The sequence below is a fragment of the Myxine glutinosa genome, chromosome 5 (genome assembly GCF_964187855.1).
Source record: "Myxine glutinosa chromosome 5, kmMyxGlut1.1, whole genome shotgun sequence".
NCBI lineage: Eukaryota > Metazoa > Chordata > Myxini > Myxiniformes > Myxinidae > Myxine > Myxine glutinosa.
In genome coordinates this window covers 50,635,706-50,659,457 of record NC_136265.1, presented here as the reverse complement: position 1 = coordinate 50,659,457, position 23,752 = coordinate 50,635,706, and the positions used below count along the sequence as shown (strand labels likewise).

The window sequence follows — 23,752 nt, the reverse complement described above, 5'->3', positions numbered from 1 at the left end:
GGTGCAGCCGTTTGTGCGGCACCCGGGAAAATAACGTTATGCGGGAGTCCAAACCTGAAAATGCTGGAGGCCAAAGCTGAAATTGGAAAAACAATATGGCCTATTTTACTCCCGGAGATCCCAGGATTACCCACCCAAAATATCGTTGCAATCGGTTCAGCTGTTTTTGCGGTACCTTCGAACGGACCAACAGACAGACAGAAGGACGGACATTTGGTGAATTATAGTAAGATTAAGCCGTTGCCCCCCCCCCTCCCCACCCCCCTCAAATAGAGAAGTCAAACTTCACCGATGCCACAAATGATGGAGAAATTCATGGTTTATTTGCGTATAAGGGCAAATATGAAAAAGATATCACATTCAGCAAATGCACAAATGGAGCAATAGTAAAATACTGCTTCCCTGAATCTACAAATCAGAATACAACTGATACAAAGGTTTTCATCTCATGTGGGTTCAGTTCCCATCCCCAACAAAAGCCTTCCGGTCTGGAAATGACCACTTAGCACCTTGAAAGTAATCAAAAGGGTCAATACTCTTGACCATAATAAGCTGCAGATGGGCGTGAGGCGTAGTAGGCATCGTGTAGGCCTTCGTGGTCAGCATGATCAAGCCGCTGGAAGCGGTTTCCCACCCAGCGACCTGCTAGGCCCATCCGTTCATACATGCGTGCGAAGTAGTCACGCATGGACGTAGGCTGCAGGGACAGAGGCATATGAAAATCGGTTAGAATATTTTTAGATTACAAATTTTTTATGAAAGCTAAAAAACAGTAGTTAAAAACCTGGCAGCTTATGGACCATATATGTGAAATGGAGAACAAAGTATGGGTTCAAAGGGCTCAAGGATGGGTTCAACAGATTGAACGAACACTTTTTTTCTCTCACCTATTTGGAGCTTAAAGCTATATGAGATCGAGTCTGGACTAAACTTGCAAAGTAGAAAAGGAAATTCCCACCTGGCAACAGGCTGGTAGTGGACAAAACAAATGGAAACACCAATGTAAAGTCACTTAATAGGGCGTAGGGCCACCACGTGCGGCCTGTATGCGCCGTGGCATAGAATCCACCAGCGTCTGGAATTTTGCAGGAGGGATGGGGAACCGTTCTTCCATGAGAAAGTCAATCGACTCACACCTGTTCGATGGAGGCGGAAACCAATGTCTCAGACGTCGTTCCAGAATATCCCATAAATGCTCGATTAAGTTCAAATTTGGTGATCGAAAAGTGAGAAATCTGAGAAATCTGGTGACAACCAGGCCTGCGCAGCATTTTTATACATGACCCTAAGCATGCTGGGATGTTATTTGCTTCATTAACACATGGGCCACACCTGTGTGAAAGCCGTTGCTTGGTGTCCCTCATTTACCTCCAGGTGTTTCCATTTTTTCTCCACTACCTGTATGTTTTAGTGTGATTTCAAGCTACCTGTTTTATACTGTATTACTACCTTTCAAATGAGATTATCATACCCGACTTGGTTGTTGGTAGGCATCATGGCTGTGCGAACCATACATCTGCTGACGATAACGTTCACGTTCCATCCGGTCACGTTCCTCACGCTCCCGTTCCTCCTGCTGCTGCTGTCTGAGCCTTTCATTATACGCACGCTGACGATACTCTTCGTCTCTCCGTCGGTCGTCTCGATCATGTTCTCGTTGCCTGGGATCTGCATAAGGGTCGTACGACCCACGTCGTTCCTCTTCCTCTCCACGGCGCCTGGGATCTGCATAAGGGTCGTACGACTCAGGATGTTGCTCTTCCTCTCCACGGCGCCTGGGGTCCGCATGAGGGTCGTACGACTCAGGATGTTCCTCTTCCTCTCCACGGCGCCTGGGGTCCGCATGAGGGTCGTACGACTCAGGATGTTCCTCTTCCTCTCCACGGCGCCTGGGATCTGCATAAGGGTCGTACGACTCAGGATGTTGCTCTTCTGGGCGCATGGGGTCAGATCGAGGATCTTCATAATAATGATGTTCATCATCTTCATGGTCACCTTCCTCGTCCTGACCAGGTTCTGGCCATGTCTGGGGTTCCTCCGATTCACTATGGAGATAAAATAAATGAACAACTATGTTATATACATAGAGGAATAGTAAACTTTGTCAAGGTTTGTGTGTCAGTCTACATCAGTGGACAATTTAAATGAAAGGTTTTATTAACTGAAAATCAACGAAGACATGCTAGACCCGTTAGAAAGCCAAAGGGAAAAGCCGATGTTTCAGGAATGAGCCATCTTGCATGACGAATGACTAATGGCTTCAACATGTCATGCATAACATTGATCAGACCCCTATTTCCAGCAACTAAAAGACAGAGCATACAACAATGCAAATCTTTGCCAGGGCAGGGTAAATAGATCTGAGCAGATCTGAGAACCAGTACTGCAGACTCACTGACTGACCCAGAGCAATTACAATAACGTTTTGTGTTCCTTCAGGAATGTGCGATGCTCATCTACAGTGCCTTCAGAAAGTATTCATAACCCCTTGACTCTTTTCACATTTTGTTGTGTTGCAGCCTGAATTAAAAATTGAATAAATTGAGTTTGTTTTTTTTGTCACTGATCTACACATAATAACCCATAATGTCAAAGTGGAATTCTTTTAGAATCATTTTTACAAAATAATTAAAAATGAAAAGCTGAAATGTCTCGAGTCAAAAAGTATTCAACCCCTTTGCTATGGTACTCCAAATTGAGCTCAGGTGCATCCAATTTACTTATATTATCCTTGAGATGTCTCCACAACTTTATTGGCGTTCACCTGTGGTCAATTCGATTGATTGGACATGATTTAGAAAGAAACACACCTTTCTAAATAAGGTCCCACAGTTGACAGTGCATGTCAGAGCAGAAACTCTACCATGACGTCCAAGGAAATGTCCGTAGAACTCCGAGATAAAATTGTGAGGAAACATAGATCAGGGGAAGGGTATAAAACAATTTCTAGAGTGTTGAAAGTTCCCAAGAGCTTAGTGAGCTCCATCATTAGGAAATGGAAAGAATATGGAACTACACGGACTCTTCCTAGAGCTGGCCGTCTGACCAAACAGAGCAACCGGACAAGAAGGACCTTGGTCAGGGAGGTGACCAAGAACCAATGGCCACTCTGACAGAACTACAGAGTTCCTTGGCTGAGATGGGAGAACCTGTCGGAAGAACAACCGTCTCTGCAGCACTTCACAAATATAGGCTTTATGGGAGAGTGGCCAGACAGAAGCCATTCCTGAGAAAAGGCACACGACAGCACACCTGGAGTTTGTAAAAAGGCACGTGAAAGACTCTGAGAGGATGAGGTAAAATATTCTGTAGTCTATCGAGACAAAAATTGAACTTGTTGGCCTGAATGCAAAGCGCTACATTTGGCGATAGAGAAGCTGATGGAAAAAGTGAAAGATGAGGAAGTTGTGGTAGGAGGAGACCTAAATGGACATGTGGGAAGGAGTATCGACGGTTTTGAGGGAGTTCATGAGGGTTACGGATATGGTGTGAGAAATGGAGAAGGTGAAAGGATTTTGGAGTTTGCTGATGGAGCTGATTTGTTGATTTGTAATACTCAAGCACAAGTCATCACACATTGAATACCATCTCTACCGTAAAGCATTGTGGTGGCAGCATCATGCTATGGGGATGCTTTTCAGCAACAGAGAGTGGGAGACTTATAAGGATAGAGGAAACAATGAATGGAGCTAAATACAGGCAAATCCTTGAGGAGAACCTGCTTCAGAGTGCAAAATACCACAAACTGCGGTGAAGATTTCCATTCCAATAGGACAATGACCATAATAATACCGCCAAAGCAACACTGGAAATGGTTTCAGAACAAGAACGTGAAAGTCCTTGAGTGGCCCAGCCCAAGCCCAGACTTGAATCCCATTGAGAATCTCTGGAAAGACGAAGATTGTTGTTCACTGACGCTCCTCATCAAACTTGACAGAGCTTGAGCAAATCTGCAAAGAGGAATGGGAGAAACTCCCAAAATACAGAAGTGCAAAACTGATACAGACAAACCCAAGAAGAGTCGAAGCTGTAATCGCTACCAAAGGAGCTTCTACAAAGTATCGATTCAGGGGCTGAATACTTATGCAAATTAGATATTTCTGTATTTCATTTTAAATTATTCTGTTTCAAATTTCTTTTAAAAAATCCACTTTGACATTATGGGATATTACGTGTAGATCAGTGACAAAAAAAAACTCAATTTAATCCATTTTAAATTCAGGCTTTAACAACAAAATGTGAAAAAGTCAAGGAGTGTGAATACTTTCTTAAGTTCCATGGTGGTTATCCAATAAATACCCACATATCCATACACAGTACATGTCATGCAAAATATCTATTTATAATTCCAGTAATCTCTGTGTGTGTGTGTGTCTGTGTGTCTGTGTGTTTGTTTGTCTGTGACCGCTGTTTCTCGACAACCACGGGTCCGATATACTTGAAACTTGCCAGGTATATTGCTGGGGACCTGAGGATGTGCCTTTTCAAGGTTTCATATTAATCGGAGAAGTAGTTACCGAGCTATGGCGATTTCTTTACCAAACTCCGCAAGCCGTTCGCTTTGGACCAAACCATTTCATGTAAATAGAGGGGGGGGATTGTCACCGTACTCGCAAGCCGTTCGCTTTGGCTTTGCGAATGGACCAAACCATTTCATGTAAATAGAGGGGGGGGGGTTGTCACCGTACTCGCAAGCCGTTCGCTTTGGCTTTGCGAATGGACCAAACCATTTCATGTAAATAGAGGGGGGGGGATATAATTTTAGATATATATATAGTACGGGCATGCCCTAGTGTTGGTAATGCTTCATATATAGTCATCGTTAAGCTGTATAATTATCACTAATTAATTTATTTGTGAACTAGCAGGATAAACGTCACACACAGACAAACCTCAATGAGTACAAAAAAATTTCACCTTACATCCTACTATAGGTTAACTGCACCATTGGACAGAACATAGACTTTCAGTGAGTTTTACAGTATTTTGGTGGAGGCAGCTCACAATCTTTCCCTCCATAAGCATTAACTTGTGAATCTCATCGTTTATTTCTCTGGCCAAACCTTGGAAGAGACATTTCGGCCACACAATCTTTCACAAACTCTCTTGGGTGGACAACAACAACCACCACTACATCTCCAAACTGGCCGCATTGTCCGCGGTGCCAAGTACATTCCGCACTCTTGTGAGATACATTTGTCTCCTTGTTCCATTTCTATCTTCTGTTTGTAACCATGATGCTCTCTGTTGTTTAGCTCCCAGACGGGCCTACTAATACCAAGTCAGAAAAAAACATTTCATAAAAATGAAAAAACATTGAGGGATGGATTCTCCAAAAACAACCAAACAAGGAAGGAAGGAATAACAAGATAGGAATGACACCACAATCCTATTATGGATTGACATCACGACATCTTTTGACATTTTTGTCATAGGTGGCAATAGTAACAATTGTAGGAAGATGTCTATGTTTGAGGTACCCGCAGTTGCTGTGGGATATGGCGTCATTGGCTGATGGTGCGACTGTGCCCTCTGCTGGTTAGGACAGGAATTTGGAATCTGGCCTTGGTACTGGCGATAGTTCACCTACTCTTTGCAAAGGGCACTGTAATTCAATTGAAAAAAAAAAAAAATTAAATGTTGTAAGAACAAACAAACAGTTTTTCGGAGGTTTATCGCCGTTGATGCAGTGTCTTTTACACCACCTTATTGAATACATTACATTAGTGCTCCGTGCTTGATGTTTGTGTCCTTTATGACGTCCTTAAAAACTAAGCTTCCGGTTGGTTCACGAGTTATCAAACAGAGTGACCACTATATTCGTCATGGGTGTGTGTCCGTCTGTCTGTCTGTCTGTCCGCAGCATAACTACTCGATGATATCATCCGATCTTGATGAAACTTGGGTGGGAGGTTGATATCATGATCTAGTTGTGTCCTGCCGAGAGTGGGCGTATTGCGCCCATTGTGGGCGGAGCCAGGCCCCAAAAAGATGTCTTTTTAGGGGGTAATCGAGTTCAACCTACATCTTCTCCGAGGGGTTTGGTGGAATCTGACATGGGTTTCGGTATTTGGTTAGGCCAATGTCATGTGTCTAGCCCCACGGAGCTCGATTTTTCATTTTTGCCCCAAAGTCAAGGTCACAAGGTCACGAAATTTAGAAAAGTCGATTTTTGATGATTTTACGACATTGTTCGCTTCCTGATAGGGTGAAATGTCGTACATGATCTTATATTATCACATACATCATGAAATACAAGTTTTCCAACAAATTTCAGAATCTTTGACCTTTGAAGGTCACAAAGGTCAAATTTTCAAAGTTGTCGGAATCCAAGCGAATTTTCGGTATTGTGTAGCTAACTAACCTCATTACTGATTGTACATTATTTTCTATCTCATTTCAATGTCGGTAACCTTCGTTTTGACATTTCCGGGCCTGGCCTGTCCGGGCCTGTTTCGGTTATAGTCCGTCCTTTGTCATTGAATACCGCTCGCTCGTGAACCATCGTCGTCTCCTGACTTGTTTGGAATTATTTTCCATTTTGTTTGACTGCCAGACAGGCACTGCTCCAGTGTCGATACCTAAGATAGATAGATAGATAGATAGATAGATGGATAGATAGATAGATAGAAATTGAAACCTAGTTGTTCCTCGAACATAGACTGACGTTTGTAGACAGACAGACAGACAGAAAAAGAGAACCAATTGTTAATCCACACATCTCGCTTCGCATGTGCGAGATGAAAATTCCACATCGTCTTGTCTGTTTGGGATTCCCTTGCAATGAAAATGGCGTGCCTTGATGCTGTCGAGTCAAAGGCCCAGACTCTGTGGCGTAAAATGGTAAGAGCAACTGCTTTGAGTCTCGGTGGTCACCCCGGCCGGGTCATACCAAAGACTTGGGCTTCCCACAACAACACCTTACATTTTCGGAAATGGGAGAGGAAGGCGATTTTACCCCTAATATTTCAACATAAGATATTGATCGTTAGGGTTTGGATGTCAATTTGAGTGGTGTGGACAAAATACAGTTAACTACATGGAGAAATCGCTGTGTTGAATGTGAAGTCTCCTCTCCGGCCCAGCTCCCCTTGCTCTGTCTGTGCTCTGTCCCCCAAGTACTCCTACAGGTCGCACAAGATCTGCCTGCAACCCTCTTCTGGTGAAACTGCCAAAATCAAGACTCCTCTGCTCAACTTCATAATATTTCATTCCTCTTTTCTCCCACCTGTGGAACAAACTCCCTCACTCTCTTCAATCCCACTCCTCCCTCCAGGTCTTTAAAACAGTTGTTCACCACCATCTCTTATCTTCCCCAATCCCACACCTTGATCTTTTCTACCCCCGTTAAAACACACCACATCTGCCTCTTTCAATCCCCAACGTCTTTCCTGAAATTCCTAGTAGTGTTCATTTGCTTTATTCCGTGTACTCCTCCTCTCCCAGCCCTCCCCCTTCCACAGATCTACCGACGTCCTTGTTCTCTACTGTTGTGCTTGTGTGCTTCCCTCTCTCTCCCCCTCTTGTCTCCCGTTCCCTTCATTGTATGTTTTATGTGTCTGTGCATGTTTTCATGTTCAATGTGTTAGCTCTTACACAAGCCTCGACTCTGTATACAAACAAGACCAAAAGTCCAACAGCGGCATAGCCGGGCTTGTAAAAGGTAGCTCTTGCCACTGTTGATGTCAAAGTGCACGAGTCTACCATTAGAAAGAGGCTGCACAAATTTGATCTACATGGGAGGTGTGCCAGGAGGAAACCTTTGCTGTCCAGAAAGAACATCAGGGCAAGACTAAAGTTTGCCAATGAACACCTAGGCAAAGACCAGCACTTCTGGAACAATGTGCTCTGGACAGATGAGTCAAAGGTAGAGCTATTTGGCCACAGTACCAGAAGACATGTTTGGCGAAAACCAAAGACAGCATTTGACTACAAGAACCTGATACCAACTGTAAAGCATGGTGGTGGAAATATTATGGTTTGGGGCAGCTTTGCTGCATCAGGGCCTGGGCAGCTCACCATCATAGAATCCACCATGAATTCTTCATTGTACCAGAGGGTGCTTGAGGATAATGTGAGGCCATCTGTCGGAAAGTTGAAGCTCAACCGAAATTGGACCTTGCAACATGACAATGACCCTAAACATACCAGTACATCCACCAAGGAATGGCTGAAAAGAAAGAAATGGAGGGTTCTGGAATGGCCAAGCCAAAGCCCGGATCTAAATCCCATCGAGATGTTGTGGGGGGATTTGAAACGAGCTGTGCATGCAAGAAACCCCTCAAACATCGCACAGCTGAAAGAATTCTGTATGGAGGAGTGGGCAAAAATTTCTCCCAGTCGATGTCCGAGACAGGTAGACAGTTATAAGAAACGCCTACTTGAGGTTGTTTCTGCCAAAGGGGGCAATACCACCTATTAGAGCCAAGGGTGTACTTACTTTTTCCACAGAAGGAAATGGCATCTCTGTTAATTTTTTGTTGAATAAATTATTGCAAAGTCAATTCTTTATTGTTTTTTGTTCAATTAGATCACCTTTATCTCTCGATACTGTTTAAATGAAGATCAAATATTGATATGTCCACATATGTTAAAAAGATAAAAAAACATTTCATGGGGTGCACTTACTTTTTCACATGACTGTACATACAGATGGACAAACACTGTTCCTGACAGCTTGGCCCCATAGGCTAAACCGTAAAAAGAAAACCCACAAAAAAGTCAAAGGTCAGCATCACCTAAAATCATAAATTTTCATCCAATTGACCTGAAATTTCAATTTACCATTTCAGTTTTATCAATTTTTCAACAAAGCTTTATTATGATAATATGTAGAAGACAAATTAATAATTTTGTGAAAAGGTCAAAGGTCAGCATCACATAAGATTATCAATTTTCATCCGATTGACCTGAAATTTTAAGAATTTGCATATTGGGTCACATAATTGGTTGACCAAACAAAAGCTAGAAGCTGATTATTTTTTTAGATGTAAAGCTCAAAGGTGAAGGCTGCATAAAATCAATTTTCATTTTGTGACAAAACCAAAAGGCTCGTGACAGCCTTTTGCGACGTGACAACGACAGCTCGTGACAAAACCAAAAGGATGGCTTTTTAAAAACCGTTTTCGTTATTTTGTAAATACGGAAGAAGAAGAAGACGTCCAAATACAAACGGACATGGACGGGCTTTGCATTTTCAGGAACTTTCGTGTTTTATATTGAATTTTTTTTACTGCCGTTTCTTGGACAATGTCTCGTTCCGATAGTTCTTGAACATAAGAACAAGTTCGCTAACAGTATTCTTCAAAACTGCAAAATAAATATGAAACTGATGTTGAAACTATAGGTTCAATTTCCCAAAATACCCGAAGATTGAATAAGTGGTGAAAGTGGTATAAGGAAGGCAGATTGCCTGAGCTGAGGACAAAAAGTCAGTGTCTCATATGTACCACATAAGGACATACAAGTGTGTGCGCACACACACACACACACACACACACACACACACACACACACACACACACACACACACACACACACACGCACACACACATACCCTTCAGAAGGAGCCAGATTTCCCGCAACGGGATAAAAATCTGGCGCAACTTCCTCCGGCTCTCCTGCCTGCGATTCTCCATGGACTGGATGAAACTCGGGTTCCGCAGCCTCTGAATTAGACTCCTCTCCAGTCTCGCGACGACATCGCCGAAGTTTCTGTCGAATGGGACTCCAGGCGTAACCCTCTGGAAAGACGCGGGGAAGGTAAAGGAATCCAATATGGACAAGCAACTAGGCAAGTAAAGACTACAATACATATACATCTGTGCACAGCACCGAGTTTGATCCTTCCCATACTTACCTACAACGAGGAGCATGACCAGTGCTAGGGCAACAGTGCAGGACATCAAGAGCGCACACCCAGCCATTCCTATCTGTATGTCTGGCCCAGCTTTCTGATTTATAATCCTCCTGCCTTTGTCTGGTATGGGTTATAGTGTGTTTGTGCAGCAAGGACAGGAAGAGAAAAAGTGAGAGGGGGAGTAAGTTGGGGGAATTAGGCAAAAGTGTAGGGTGGAACAAAGTACCAAGAATGGCGAATGAAGATTAGGGTCGTGTAGTGGTGGGGGTGGAACACATATGGTGTCCAGCTGTTCATCCATTCTGCACGGACACTAACAAAAAGTGGGAAATAAATATTTATTTAATTCATAATTCCACGCCTAACAACGAGAAGGCCCAGGTGCATTATTGACAAAACACTCAATTACTTTGACATTATGAACAGCTGTCTTTTGATGAGTACGAAGTTCACCTTCCTAAAAAACATATATCCTTTTGGCCCAATTTTGAAATCAAATTTCCAGTGGTTTCTATTGCTGCGTTCAGAACAAAAGTCCAGATGGAAGTCCTTTAACAGTTCAGTTCAAGACCGTACCGGGGGAGACACCGGTCATGCTTTATTGTAAACTACAACCTCCATCATCCTCCCACCACCCATTCCCAAAAGGATGGTTTGGAAAAAGTTTGGACTTCTACATTTCCCAGAATAAAGTCACAGGAGGTGTCTACTGTAACACCATGATTTAGCCGCACTATGCTCACCATGCAAAATTGAAAGTCAAACGGCCTCACAATATCACCAACCAGCAGCCGCCAATGCCCTTGCCATATGGCTAACTGAGAACACGTGACATACTTGGGGGAAAAAAAAATGTCAGAAGATCGTGTCAACAATGAACTCACAGTCGGAACTGCGGAAAACCTATCCCTGAAGACTTCAAGTCAAAGTTTGGTTTGTTACCATTTTTAGAAACTTGCTGGACTCAAAGAAGTGCAAAATCTAATATCTTGTATTAATATATCCAAAAACGAATATATCCAAAAACACGATTTTTACTCATGGAATTTACAAAACTCTTCTTCAAAATCACTTTCAGCCAATGTTCTTTTTTTGTGTGTTCAAATCAGTATATTTCGCAGCATCAGCAGTATAGCCACACCCGCAGCCAAATGATGCATACAGAAGATTATACTTTGAGCAAATTTTTTGAAAATATTTTAATTTGTCAACATTCTCCAAGATATCTCTTCCACCCTCTTGCCATTTTTTCCTTTTATTGAAAGGGAAAGAATTATCTTACTATAATTCACCAAACGTCTGTCCATCTGTCTGTCTGTCCATCTGTTCCCAGGTACCGCAAAAACGGCTGAACCGATCGCAACGAAATTTTAGGTGGGTAATCCTGAGACGCCCTGGAGTAAAATAGGCCATATTGTTTTTCAAATTTTTCCAATTTTCCAGTTTTTCCAAACACGATGGAATAATATTTACCGATATGAACAGTGATGTGGCTTTTATTGCAATTCTACAAATACTGTTTAGATTTTGATGATTTGCGTGTGATATGATTTAACGGATGTTTATATAAATCGTTTAAAATTAAAAAAAGCCTTCCATTTCTGATATTTTGCCTTTTCATTTGGGCGTCCCAATTGAAGCCCCGCCCATAGGGCGGGTACCGGTGCTAGTATGGAAAAATATAGCCCACACTTGTTTTATGGATCTGTAAAGAGTCGGACACTCCAGCGGAAGATTGTTTTGTAACTTTGATAAATATAAAGGTAATATGATTATGTAGTTATCCTGGTGTTGGGCTAGCGGCTAGGGTGCCAGCTTAGGATCCAAGGATCCTGGGTTTGAATCCCGGTCGATCGCTGAATTAACGCCAGGGGGGTTGACTCAGCCTGTCATCCTTCCGAGGTCGGCAAATTGAGTACCAGTACACTGGTAATTCCCTGTTTATTGTAAAAAGGCGACAAACAGGGTTGGCGGCAGGAAGGGCATCCGGCCGTAAAACATTGCTTCAAAAAGGGGACCCAAAAAAACAACAACAACCACGGTCCCCGAAAAGGCCAAGTTATGAAGATTATATGATGGTGATCTTAGGGAGGTCAAAAGGTCAGGTAGTTAAATAATAGGGATTAAAATATCAGTCTTTAAAGGTCAAGTGGGCCAGAACTCAGATTTATATACTACTCACAAGATATTCAGAGAGATTGTCCCCAACCCCTTGCTTGTGGTTTAGGACATACATAAACAATTTTATACCCCTTTCCAATGCCGATTTCCTGTTTGAGCAGAAACATCAGGTAGCCGATGACGGTGTAGCAGGTAGCCACACTGTGGTCACAACCTGCGACAAAATCTGGTAACGGGCAGATTGGGAAACATGCATTTAAATCACTTTTAAACGAAGAACAGCACGATTAGGAAACACATTTAATGCGCTATTAAAAAATTAACTCGACACCTTTCATCCATGTTACCCTCCCCACAGTTATATAAGAACAAGCTGATTCGACACCGTAATAATAATTCTTATTCAACATATGATTTGATTTTTCGCGGTCCCTCGTCGTGAATAACACTCGACCCAAAGAATGGAAACCTGACGCAGCAAACCCGGGCAGTGTATAATCAGTCGAGGCCTGCAGGCTTTATGACTTAGGCCCACAAAACCAAGATGGTGGCCATATTACAAGTCCCCTACCGGGTTCACTGAAGGGGACTATTGGTTTGCTTTCAGTTTGTCTGTCCATCCAACCCACCTGTGTTTTTTCCCCCCATACCCTTTAACATATTCAACTGAAACTTGGTACATCGCTTTATTATAAGTTACAGAACAAGTTTGAGTTTTGGTGTGTTTCATCAAATTTTCACAGTTATGCTGTTTTAGGACTTGAAAAATATCACATTGGTAGAGGACGTGTATTGCAAAGCAATTTGCGCTCTTGTGTTGTCTGGGTGCCATGTGGGTGGAGTCAAGCGACAAATGTGTGTGGGATCCGGCAGCTGTCGGACCAATGGACCCTTTTGTACAATTCAAAAGTGGACCCCCAATAAGAACAAGCGTTACGCCTAGGTCCCCTGTCGGTGAAGTGATGCGAGTTGACAAAGTGGAAGACGCCAGGCGGCCATCTTGGATTTTGACGTGGCGACCCAATTTTCAATACAGTTCTCCCTTATGCGTAGAGACACCCACACACCAGATTAGAAGTTGGTACTTCGCTTATTTTTTCAAGATATTCCACGCACAAGGTTCAGACATACATGGCGGCGGCCATCTTGGATTTTGACGTGGCGACCCAATTTTCAAAAGGGTTCTTCCTTATGCCTAGGTACACCCACACACCAGATTATAAGTTGGTACTTCGCTTATTTTTCAAGATATTCCACTCACAAGGTTCAGACATACATGGCGGCGGCCATCTTGGATTTTGACGTGGCGACCCAATTTTCAATAGCGTTCTTCCTTATGCCTGGATACACCCACACACCAGATTAGAAGTCAGTACTTCGCTTATTTTTCAAGATATTTCGCTCACAAGGTTCAGACATACATGGTGGCGGCCATCTTGGATTTTGACGTGGCGACCCAATTTTCAAAAGCTTTCTTCCTTATGCCTAGATACACACACACACCAAATTAGAAGTTGGTACTTCGCTTATTTTTCAAGATATTCATCTCACAAGGTTCAGACATACATGGCGGCGGCCATCTTGGATTTTGACGTGGCGACCCAATTGTCAATAGCGTTCTTCCTTATGCCGAGATACACCCACACACCAGATTAGAAGTTGGTACTTCGCTTATTTTTCAAGATATTCAGCTCACAAGGTTCAGACATATATGGCATCAGACATACATGGCGGCGGCCATCTTGGATTTTGACGTGGGTTGCACCCACACACCAAATTCGAATGCGGTCCTTCACTTACGCACGCACGCACGGATGGACGGACGGACACACGGACGGAGAGGAAAACCATAGTCCCCCTTTCGCTCCGCGGTGCGACGGGGGACAACAACAGCAACAACTATTGGGGATGCCTCTTTGTGGTGGTTGTATCCCCCAACTCGAGTAAGCAGGCCAAATATTCCCCATTCTTCCTTGCTGCCCAGATTCGGCGGGGCAGTGCAGTCACGGTCAGCGTCCCAATTGGTCCCCATGGACTGGCCCTTTCCCTCTTGTCTGTCTGTCTGTCTGTATGTATGTCTCTTTCTCTCTCTCTCTCTCTTTCACTGTTCCACTCTGTCGTGGCCCTGACTTTGTGAAGGTGGGGGTGCACCATCATGGATGTTGTGGGGGATATCTGGGTCGCTCCTGGGAGATCGATCGGCTGTCTCTGTGCCGCGGACTAGTTCAAGATAACTCTCCAGGGCTATACAACAACTCTTTGCCTGCACAGACTCAGAATGTTCGCCAATATTTTTCCTTCCTCTCAGAAATCACGTAATGCAACAACATCACTGTGACGATGTTGAATGCACTGTTGCATTACAATGCCTCTGGTATTTGAGGCTGCTCAACACTGCCCTACCCATGACCATTCGGATCGTTTGGGAACAACTTGCCGCAGTCCTGCCCAGTTCCAAGTAGCCCCGCGGAGATGGTGTAAATGTGACTGATGATTCCAGAAATACCAAAGAAACAAAAGATTAAAAACCAAATTCAAATTTTATTTAAACGATTTGAAGGGTATCTCGGATATTTACGTCTTATTAAAAGAGGCATCCAAAAGAGGTCGACTATGGGTTCAGCAAGATCCATCATACATTTCTCTGTTATAGGCAATCAGGACAAGACCTGCAATTCCAGCCAGCTCTCCCAGATTCTGCAATGGACTCACAAAGATTAGCAAAAACTATTTCAGGCATGCACTAATAAATTGTTCCTTTACCAACCAGTCACACAAATCATCAAAGGCCTGGTCAGTCTGTGGCAGTTTAAGTCATGTTCTTAATCTGATCATAAATTGCCCTTATCTCTGGCTTGACACCACTGAACTTAGGCTCCTGTACAAAACGTCAATTCAAAAAGCACTGCTTGCAACTAGTCATAATGAAGGCAGCCACCACATCTGACAGCCCATAATACACCTGGTGCTTTGTGTGCCCTGCCAGACCCAGTGGTTGTCGCAAAATGCTCAAACCTGAGTGACTAGTTCATCCTTCCCATCAACAATGACCACACCGCTGGAAGGAGCTGCGGCATACGCTGGCCCAGTCCGCAAGTCGAGAATCAAATACATCCACTTGGAGGTTTAGCTCCATAACTCATCCAGTAATTTCAGGTTTAGCTGATAAGAGCACAGAGACTCTTGGAAGGTGAAGCTGGAAAAATAAAAATGCGGGAAGAGCTGTTAACTACATTAACATAAACCATCACATTTAAGCAAAAAAATACACAAACTCAGTCTAACACAAAACAATGTACAAGCCGATTAAACCAAGGAAGTTGAAAATCATCCCACTCCAACTGCACTGCATCTTCTTGGACAGTGAGAACTCATTGTTGCTCAGGTGCATCAATTTATTTTGATCATCCTTGAGATGTCTCTACAACTTGATTGGAGTTCATCTGTGGCCAATTCAATTGAATGGACATGATTTAGAAAGAAACACACCTTCCATTATAAGGTCCCACAGTTGACAGTGCATGTCACAGCAGAAACTCTACCATGAAGTCCAAGGAACTGTCCGTAGAACTTCGAGATATAATTATGAGGAGGCATAGATCTGGGAAAGGGTATAAAGCAATTTCTAGAGTGTTGAAAGTTCCCAAGAGCACAGTGAGCTCCATCATTAGGAAATGGAAAGAATATGGAACTACCCTGACTCTTCCTTGAGCTGGCCGCCCGAACAAACTGAGCAACCGAGCAAGGAGGACCTTGGTCAGGGAGGTGACAAAGAACCCTCTGACCATTCTGACAGAACTATATAGTTCCTTCACTGAGATGGGAGAACCTGCCAGAAGGTCAACAGTCTCTGCAGCACTTCACAAATCTAGGCTTTATGGGAGAGTGACCAGCTAGAAGCCACTCCTGAGAAAAAGGCACATGACAGCACACCTGGAGTTTGCAAAAAGGCATGTGAAAGACTCTGAGAGCATGAGGCAAAAGATTCTGTGGTCTGATGAGACTAAAATTGAACTATTTGGCCTGAATGCAATGCACTACGTCTGGCAGAAACCGAGCACAGCTCATCATCCATCCTACACCATCCCTACCATGAAGCATGGTGGTGGCAGCACCATACTATGGGGATGCTTTTCAGCGGCAGGGACTGGGAGACTTATAAGGATAGAGGAAACAATGAATGGAGCTAAATACAGGCAAATCCTTGAGGAGAACCTGCTTCAGAGTGCAAAAGACCACAAACTGCGGTGAAGATTTACGTTTCAATAGGACAATGACCATAATAATACAGCCAAAACAACACTGGAATGGCTTCAGAACAAGAACGTAAAAGTCCATGAGTGGCCCAGCCCAAGCCCAGACTTGAATCCCATTGAGAATCTGTGGAAAGACTTGAAGATTGCTGTTCACCGACGCTCCCCATGCAACCTGATAGAGCTTGAGCAAATCTGCAAGGAAGAATAGGAGAAACTCCCCAAATCCAGATGTTCAAAGCTGATACAGACATAACCAAGAAGACTCGAAGCTGTAATCTCTGCCAAAGGCGCTTCTATGAAGTATTGACTCAGGGGGATGAATACTTCTTTAAATTAGATATTTCTGTATTTAATTTTAAAATAATTTTGCAAAAATGTCCAAAAAAAATAATTCCACTTTGACATTATGGGGCATTGTGGCATTATGTGTGGATCAGTGACAAAACTCTCAATTTAATCCATTTTAAATTCAGGCTGGAACACAACAAAATGTGAAAAAGTCAAGGTGGGTGAATACTTTCTGAAGGTACTGTACAAGAACACACACACATGCATGTGCAAGCGTGCACGCATGCACATACAAGGGTGGGCACTCACGCAAGTGCAGGGATGCGGACGCACGCATGAACACAAACACGCACAAGCAAATATACACAGCTCTAATCCATTAAGTGAAACAGGTGCGTGCAACATTTTCAGATTTGGCAGAGAACATACTTGCCGTAATATTTTGATATGCATGCCTGGTGACCCAGGGTGGATTGCGTGAGGCCAGTACTTTCACGTGTGCAGCAAGCAGCCAGAACATTCAACCAATGCATGCACCAGCACAGGATTGATTGCCATGAAGATCACACATGGGAACCAGAAGTGTTAACAACAGCAGAAAAAGTTTTTCTTTTCTGTTGGAAGCAACAAGGAAGCTTTGCTTGTATTATTGCATACACACTGGGCCAGATATATTTCCTAGAGTTGAGAAACAAGTACATTCGACAAGTATAACAAGAATCTACAATCTTCCCAGAAAATGAGAACACAATGAAACACCAAGATGAACCTTCACTGAAATCAAGCCATGAGGAGGCAGATGCATGTCTCCTGCTACGTAACGCATGCTGCCACTGCTGGTGATGGTGAAGGCCACACAGTGATTCTGATTACATGTGTAGCCAAAGCGAGTTTTGAACCCTTGGATGCAGTGATAGGGCCTCGGAGGCCCACAAGGTTTTTTCTGTTGCAAAAACTATGCTGTACAAATTTTTTTTGGAATGAGCCTCATTTTCACCGACTTTCATGTTGTTACACAAAATTCAGTGACATAAAAAATATTAATTCAGGCTCGTGGAAAAATCTTCATTCTTCACATATAACCCGGAAATCCGACACGAATGCAGGCCTGGGGCCTTCGAGGCCCTGCATAAATGTTGATGTACTACTGTGTGATATCATTATTTTCTTGATATGAGCCTCATTATATGCTCCTATAACTTGGTTACAAATAATTAAGTGACAAAAATATGAAAATTTAAAAAACGTTACACGAATACATTAGTGGGGCCTCCGAGGCCCAATGGCTGCATTGGTGTAAGATTTTTGACAGTTGTGGACATATACATTCTAAATAAAAGGATTAGTGAATCGTATTTTTTGAGCAAATACTCCTCCATGAGCCTCTACTTTTTAGAGAAAAAAATTTGAAAAAACAAAAACAAAAAATGGTTTTTGCAAAAGAAAAAGAAAAAAAAAGATTCATTACTTGTATGGGATACTTCCAACTAATAGGACCAATGATTCACATTTCTGAGCAAATACACATCAATGAGCATCGACTTGGATTGAAAAAGGATATGAAAGAAAAAAATCTATTAAAAAAAAACCAAAAAAAAACACGAATACATTCGTGAGGCCTCCGAGGACAAATGGCTGCATTTATGTAGGATTTTTGACAGTTGTGGACATATATATTCTAAATAAAAGGATTAGTGAATCATATTTTTTGAGCAAATACTCCTCCATGAGCTTCAACTTTTTAGAGAAAAAAAAGTTGAAAAACCAAGAACAAAAATTTTTTTGCAAAAAAAGAAAGAAAAAAGATTCATTACTTGTATGGGATTCTTCCAATTAATAGGATCAATGATTCCCATTTTCTGAGCAAATACACATCAATGAGCATCGACTTGGATTGAAAAAGGATATGAAAGAAAAAAATCTATTAAAAAAAAAAAGATTACACGAGTACATCCGTTGGGCCTTCGAGGCCCAATGGCTGCGTTTATGTAGGATTTTTGACGCCTGCATCTAAGAGTTAAAGAAGACAATCCAACTTTAGTTTTGTATGTAGCAGATGGCATCGACATTTTTTCCCCACGCCATCCCTACATAGAGAGTACTACCGTACTCTCTGATACTCATGAAATGGGCATTGAAGTTGTTACTGGAACTGGAAGATACCAGCACAGATCATCCTTCATTCGGGTACATCACTACTGGTTTCCATCAACCATCCAGTTTGCAAGGCCCTGCCAAAGGATGCGCGCCATGACCGTTTGCTAGGATAGAGAAGAAAAAGCTTTGGACCTAATATTCAGACCAACCCAGAATGGTGTCTTGTGTTGCAGAAGTGGAACTCTTCATCCCTTAAGATGTGCTCGTTTCAGGTGATTGTGAAATTTGTTTGCACACTCTATAGCAAGTTAGGATGCTGTGTAAACACTGATGTCACACCATGTTTTGCAGATATAAAATGTCCAGTCACATCACCTACATCAACTCAAGTGTCGCATCAATCGAATCACATCAATTCTCAGAATCAAATCGAATCAGCATGGAAATCTGTCAAAACGCAGCCAAGGTGGTTATCCCCACACTTTTTGTAACAGACCCGACTTAACTTCATGGCATCGTGCTATGGCCGCCCCTTCGCAATCTGTGTTCCAACCCATTTCGTCCACTGGTCTCTGGCGTCCGCCATCCTTTCAGCCGCCAACAGAGGCAACCCCACGGATGTTGGGCCACCATCTCTTTGCTGGTCGTCCACTTGGCGCTGGATTGTTGAAGTCAGTCCTGTATGCCTATTGTACATATGTTTGGTTGACTTCTGACCACATGTCCAAAACACGAGTCATCTGTACTTGACAACATCCGTTATTGTGGTCTCCACACCCAACACTCGCCAACCTTCTTCATTTCAGTCTTTTGGTATCTTCCTTTCTCAGAGTCCACGTCTCAGAGTCCATACACTGCTATTGGAAGCACATGCACATAGTATAGTCTTATTTCGGTTTTTTCTTTGACTCCATATTGGCATCCTCAATCTGCCAAAGGCGTGTGGCACTTGGGATATGTGACGTAGGATAGATATCAACTGATCATGTGGGCACCTGACTTCCCAGGATGAAAAATCGTTCACATGTTCAAATGGCTGACCTTTTCGTTGTTGAAATCAATTTTTGTTGATTTTTCAATCCCCATTTCTTGCAAGCACTGTCCAGCACCTTTGTGGCAAGATCTTGCCCATAAAAGACCGCAGATACTCGAGGTTGTGTCATCTGCGTACTGGACATCTACTGAGAAAGTGTCGGGGAGTTGAGGAATCTGATGCAAACTTTTTAACTCTTTCATGACGAAATTAAGGAATATATTGAACAGAAATACATTCAATACAAAAATAAATAAAAATTGTAATAAAACGGGCGGACATTGTAATCATCCGTTACACTATCTTCTCCTAAAAGGTTGGGAAGAAATTCACCAAACTCAGTAGTCATGATCACCACATGGAAAGACGGGGCAAGAGCAGTATAATTGTTGGCTGTCAAAAAACAAAATAATGCAATTACGGAAACATTTGTGAATACAACTTTGTATATGCAATCAACTTTGGGGGATGCATAGAAATTGCAACGATTTCTTGGATTTGACCCACGGTTCATGCCCCAGAGGGTGGGGACTTAGCGTCACAGGGGTCAAAAAAGAAGATTTTTTTTTCACTCAATTTAATATTGGGTCATTCCTGGTGGAACTTTTTGCAATCTATCAACCTTTATTTAGGGGACCAGGGGGAGGGTTGGGATTTGTGATGGCACTCCATCAACTTGGCTCTAATATTATTGCATTGCACTAGTCACAAGAAAATAGAACCGGTAGTGAGAACAAACTCATTTGCAACTAGATGGTATTCATAGAATACTTACCCTGCGCAGTCAACTTGTTGCGAGCCAACTCTTCTGTTTTTGAACATTTTTTTTTCTTTGATCCAATATGGCGGCCAGACCACGTGAGCGACAACAACATAAATATATATGCTCTAATATAATTGTGTAGAACATGCTCAAGTAATTTCAAACTGATCAGACTAAGTGTTGTCCCTGTCGAATTATGGTCATAAATATGGCACCAATGACGTCATCGTTAACAACACCTATTCCCCATATGGAGTTCTTTACAATGAGCCATGTTTCAATTTTTTCCATGCAGTGGTTTTGGAGATATAGAGATCCAACATTTTTCGGTTTTTCCAAGATGGCGCCTGTACCACATGACCTATGACATGATTATCATCAAAATATTCTAAAGGAGGAGGCGCTCCTATGGTGAAAATTTCGTGTCCATCGGACCAACAGTTGCTGAATTTTTTTAAATAATGATCGGATGGATGTGCTGTATTTGTCGAATTATGACGTCATAACGAAGGCACCGATGACATCATCATCAACATATCTTATTCCCCATGGGGAATAGTTGACAATGAGCCTGGTCTCAATTTTTTTTCCCATGGAGCGGTTTCAGAGATATAGAGGTGCGAAGTTTTTCCAAGATGGCGCCTGTACCACGTGACCTATGACGTCATAATAATCATTAAAATATTATACAGGAGGAGGCACTCCTATGGTGAAAATTTCATGCCAATCGGACCAACAGTTGCCGAGAAAATGAATTTTTAAAATGCAGACACGGCACATGCACATGTACGTGCATGAATGCTTAACCTCGCTTAACGCTTCGCGAGCGCAGGGTAACAAGTACAGATACATTCAAAGCACACCGCCCCCATGCCAAATAAATAAATAACTTCCTCCAGCGCAGCATTGCCGGGGTGCCTTTGGCACCTGGCAATACCACCATGCAGCACAGAGACGTTATTACGAGGGAGAGGTGCACAATAATTGATTTATTAACTGCATAATTAAAATCAATGCATAGTAATCATAAAATAATTTCTAAATCAATTGACTAATAACATACCTCAGCCACCAGTGTTTCATCAGAAGCTGTAACTTTTTGAAAATTAAAGTCATTAATTGTAAAAATCAAATAATTAACTAATTAAACGACTAATCAATAAATAATTAATCGATGAATTGATTGGTTAATAAATCAAAAATATCCTTTATAGCCAAATCACTTGGTCATTGTCATTTCCGAATATCAGCTTCCTAGCTCAAACGGTGCCTGAGATATTGCTCAGATGAGAAAGGAAATAAATAAGTACTTAATTAATCGATAATAATTAAGTAAATAATCAATTCAATGATTAATCCAAAAACAAAAAATATCGTTTTTGCCAAAGCATTTGCTCACTATTGTGCTGAAATTTCCGCTTACTAGCTCAAAGGATGGCTGAGTTTACAACCAATTTATAATCAGATTTAAGACATTCAAGTATACTTTTACTGAATCTGGAGACTTCAATTTGTTTTATACCATGTACCCCCCCCCCCCCCACCAGCCCTCTCCCTTCCACAGATCTACCGATGTTCCGGTTCTCTACTATTGCTGTGCTTGTGTGCTTCCCTCTCTCTCCCCCTCTTGTCTCCGGCTCCCTTTATTATATGTTTTATGTGTCTGTTTACGTTTTTTTTTTGTGTGGTTAATGTGTTAGCTCTTACACGAGCCTCAAACTTGTATAATAATAATAATAATAAATAAAAAGATTACAATTGCACACTAGTTAACAATTCTCACAGTTAGACAATATGTTTATGTTCAAAACATTCCTCTTGGAAATCGCATCTCGGATGAAACTTTTCATAGCTTTAGATTTAGTCACGTGTCACTTGCCGTTCAAAGATTCTAAATTCTCAACACACTCCCCTCCCCCACCCCATCAAAACCATATTGAGAACAGCATAGAAAATCCCAGGCAAAGTGAAAAATCATCAATTTTTTGGACCTCACCTCATGAAATAGGATAGATTTAGAAAAATTGCAAATATTTTACATAAAGGAAGTCTGTGTATGAATGTTGTATTTTGTGATCAGATGTATCTATGTCTGACTAGAGACAACACAGATTTGTAGACAGGGAGATATTTTAATGAGGGGGGGGGGGGGGCGTTACCATTATACATTTGGGGAATCACTTGCCTCATTTGATGTAACTAGATGCGACGAGGACCCAGAAGAGGAAATCACAGCATGAACAATGGGGCTCCTTGTGGGCCCTGCTACCAGCTACCAAACAGTAAAGAAGAGGCCAAAATGCAAAATTTTATTGTTATTAAACGATGAGCAGAGTTGTCTCTATTATCGAAACTCTTTTTTATCCTACTAGAAGCACCATTTCCCTTTGGAGGGGATAGTGGGGGAGATGGGCCGTGTCTAACGGATATTGTACAGTGGCTAACAATCCCCCTTGTCTGCAGCAGGGGTCAGTAAACCACTTGCACTGTGGCACGTGTACAGCCAAAAATCTTAAGTCTCCACCCCACTCGCTGGGGGGAAGAAGGGAGGGATATATTTGCACCCGTGACGTGACCCTGGGTACTACCAACCACCGCATGTCCTCCAACGACGGAACGAGGCCAGCCAGCAACACCTGCCAGCCCGGTTTTCCAGTTTCTGCTATGTTTGCCTTTACCTGTTGCCTCGCTGGTTTGCCTGCCCCCCTAAGGATTGTCATCATCTGTGTGGACCAGCAGCTAGTTGTGGCCATGCTGACCATCTGTCAAGACATTTGTGAAGGGCACTCTTGAAGATCAGCGGTGGACCAGTGTGGATTGTATAAAGTGTAGTGTTTCACCCCACCTGGTCATATGTGTACAGATATAATTTAATTTAGAATTGAATAGATACGTGCGTAGTGAATGTGTAGGAATAGTTACCCAACACATTTGGTTTAATTATTTTTCTTAATGGAGACATGTACGAAACGTTTCCTGTACAAACAAACATTGCATTCAGGAATCCAATAGGCTGGATAATCATGTTAAAGGGACTACACCTGACAAGCACTGGAGCTGACATACTTGGGACGAGTCTGGTACAGAGGGGGTAGTATTACAGTTTTGGAAGACCCCGGGGAATCACGTCCAACACATGATGGAACCCTGGAGTTTAGATGTATTCGTATTTCTTTGTTTATCGAAATTACCCCTCGTGGTGGTGGAAGGGAAGGATGTGTTGTGAATGTAGTTACAACTACCCCCATTGTTCTCTTGCTCATTCTTCAACTTACTACTCAAACACTCCATTCTCGACTCCATAGATTCTAACACGGTGCCATATCCACTCCACA

At 42.4% G+C, this 23,752-nt stretch overlaps 1 protein-coding gene across 1 annotated transcript; it reads right to left on the bottom strand.

The window, feature by feature from the left end:
• Positions 1-301: 301 nt before the first annotated feature.
• On the bottom strand, positions 302-10,119 carry LOC137427552 (uncharacterized). The gene is made up of 4 exons (XM_068117130.2): positions 9,860-10,119; positions 9,557-9,743; positions 1,472-2,045; positions 302-697 (listed from the first exon to the last, which is right to left on the bottom strand). The coding sequence occupies exons 1-4, from the start codon at positions 9,924-9,926 to the stop codon at positions 530-532; spliced, it is 996 nt and encodes a 331-aa protein (XP_067973231.2). The 5' UTR covers positions 9,927-10,119; the 3' UTR covers positions 302-529.
• Between the last annotated feature and the right edge of the window lie 13,633 nt (positions 10,120-23,752).

Bases quoted from the DNA above. Each gene is read 5' to 3' on its own strand.
- LOC137427552 (XM_068117130.2), bottom strand. From the start codon at position 9,926: ATGGCTGGGTGTGCGCTCTTGATGTCCTGCACTGTTGCCCTAGCACTG. The intron at 2,046-9,556 runs GTATGTGTGTGT...TTATCTCCATAG, and splicing joins AATCTGGCTCCTTCTGAAGG to TGAATCGGAGGAACCCCAGA. The intron at 698-1,471 runs GTATGATAATCT...CTGTCCCTGCAG, and splicing joins CCTACCAACAACCAAGTCGG to CCTACGTCCATGCGTGACTA.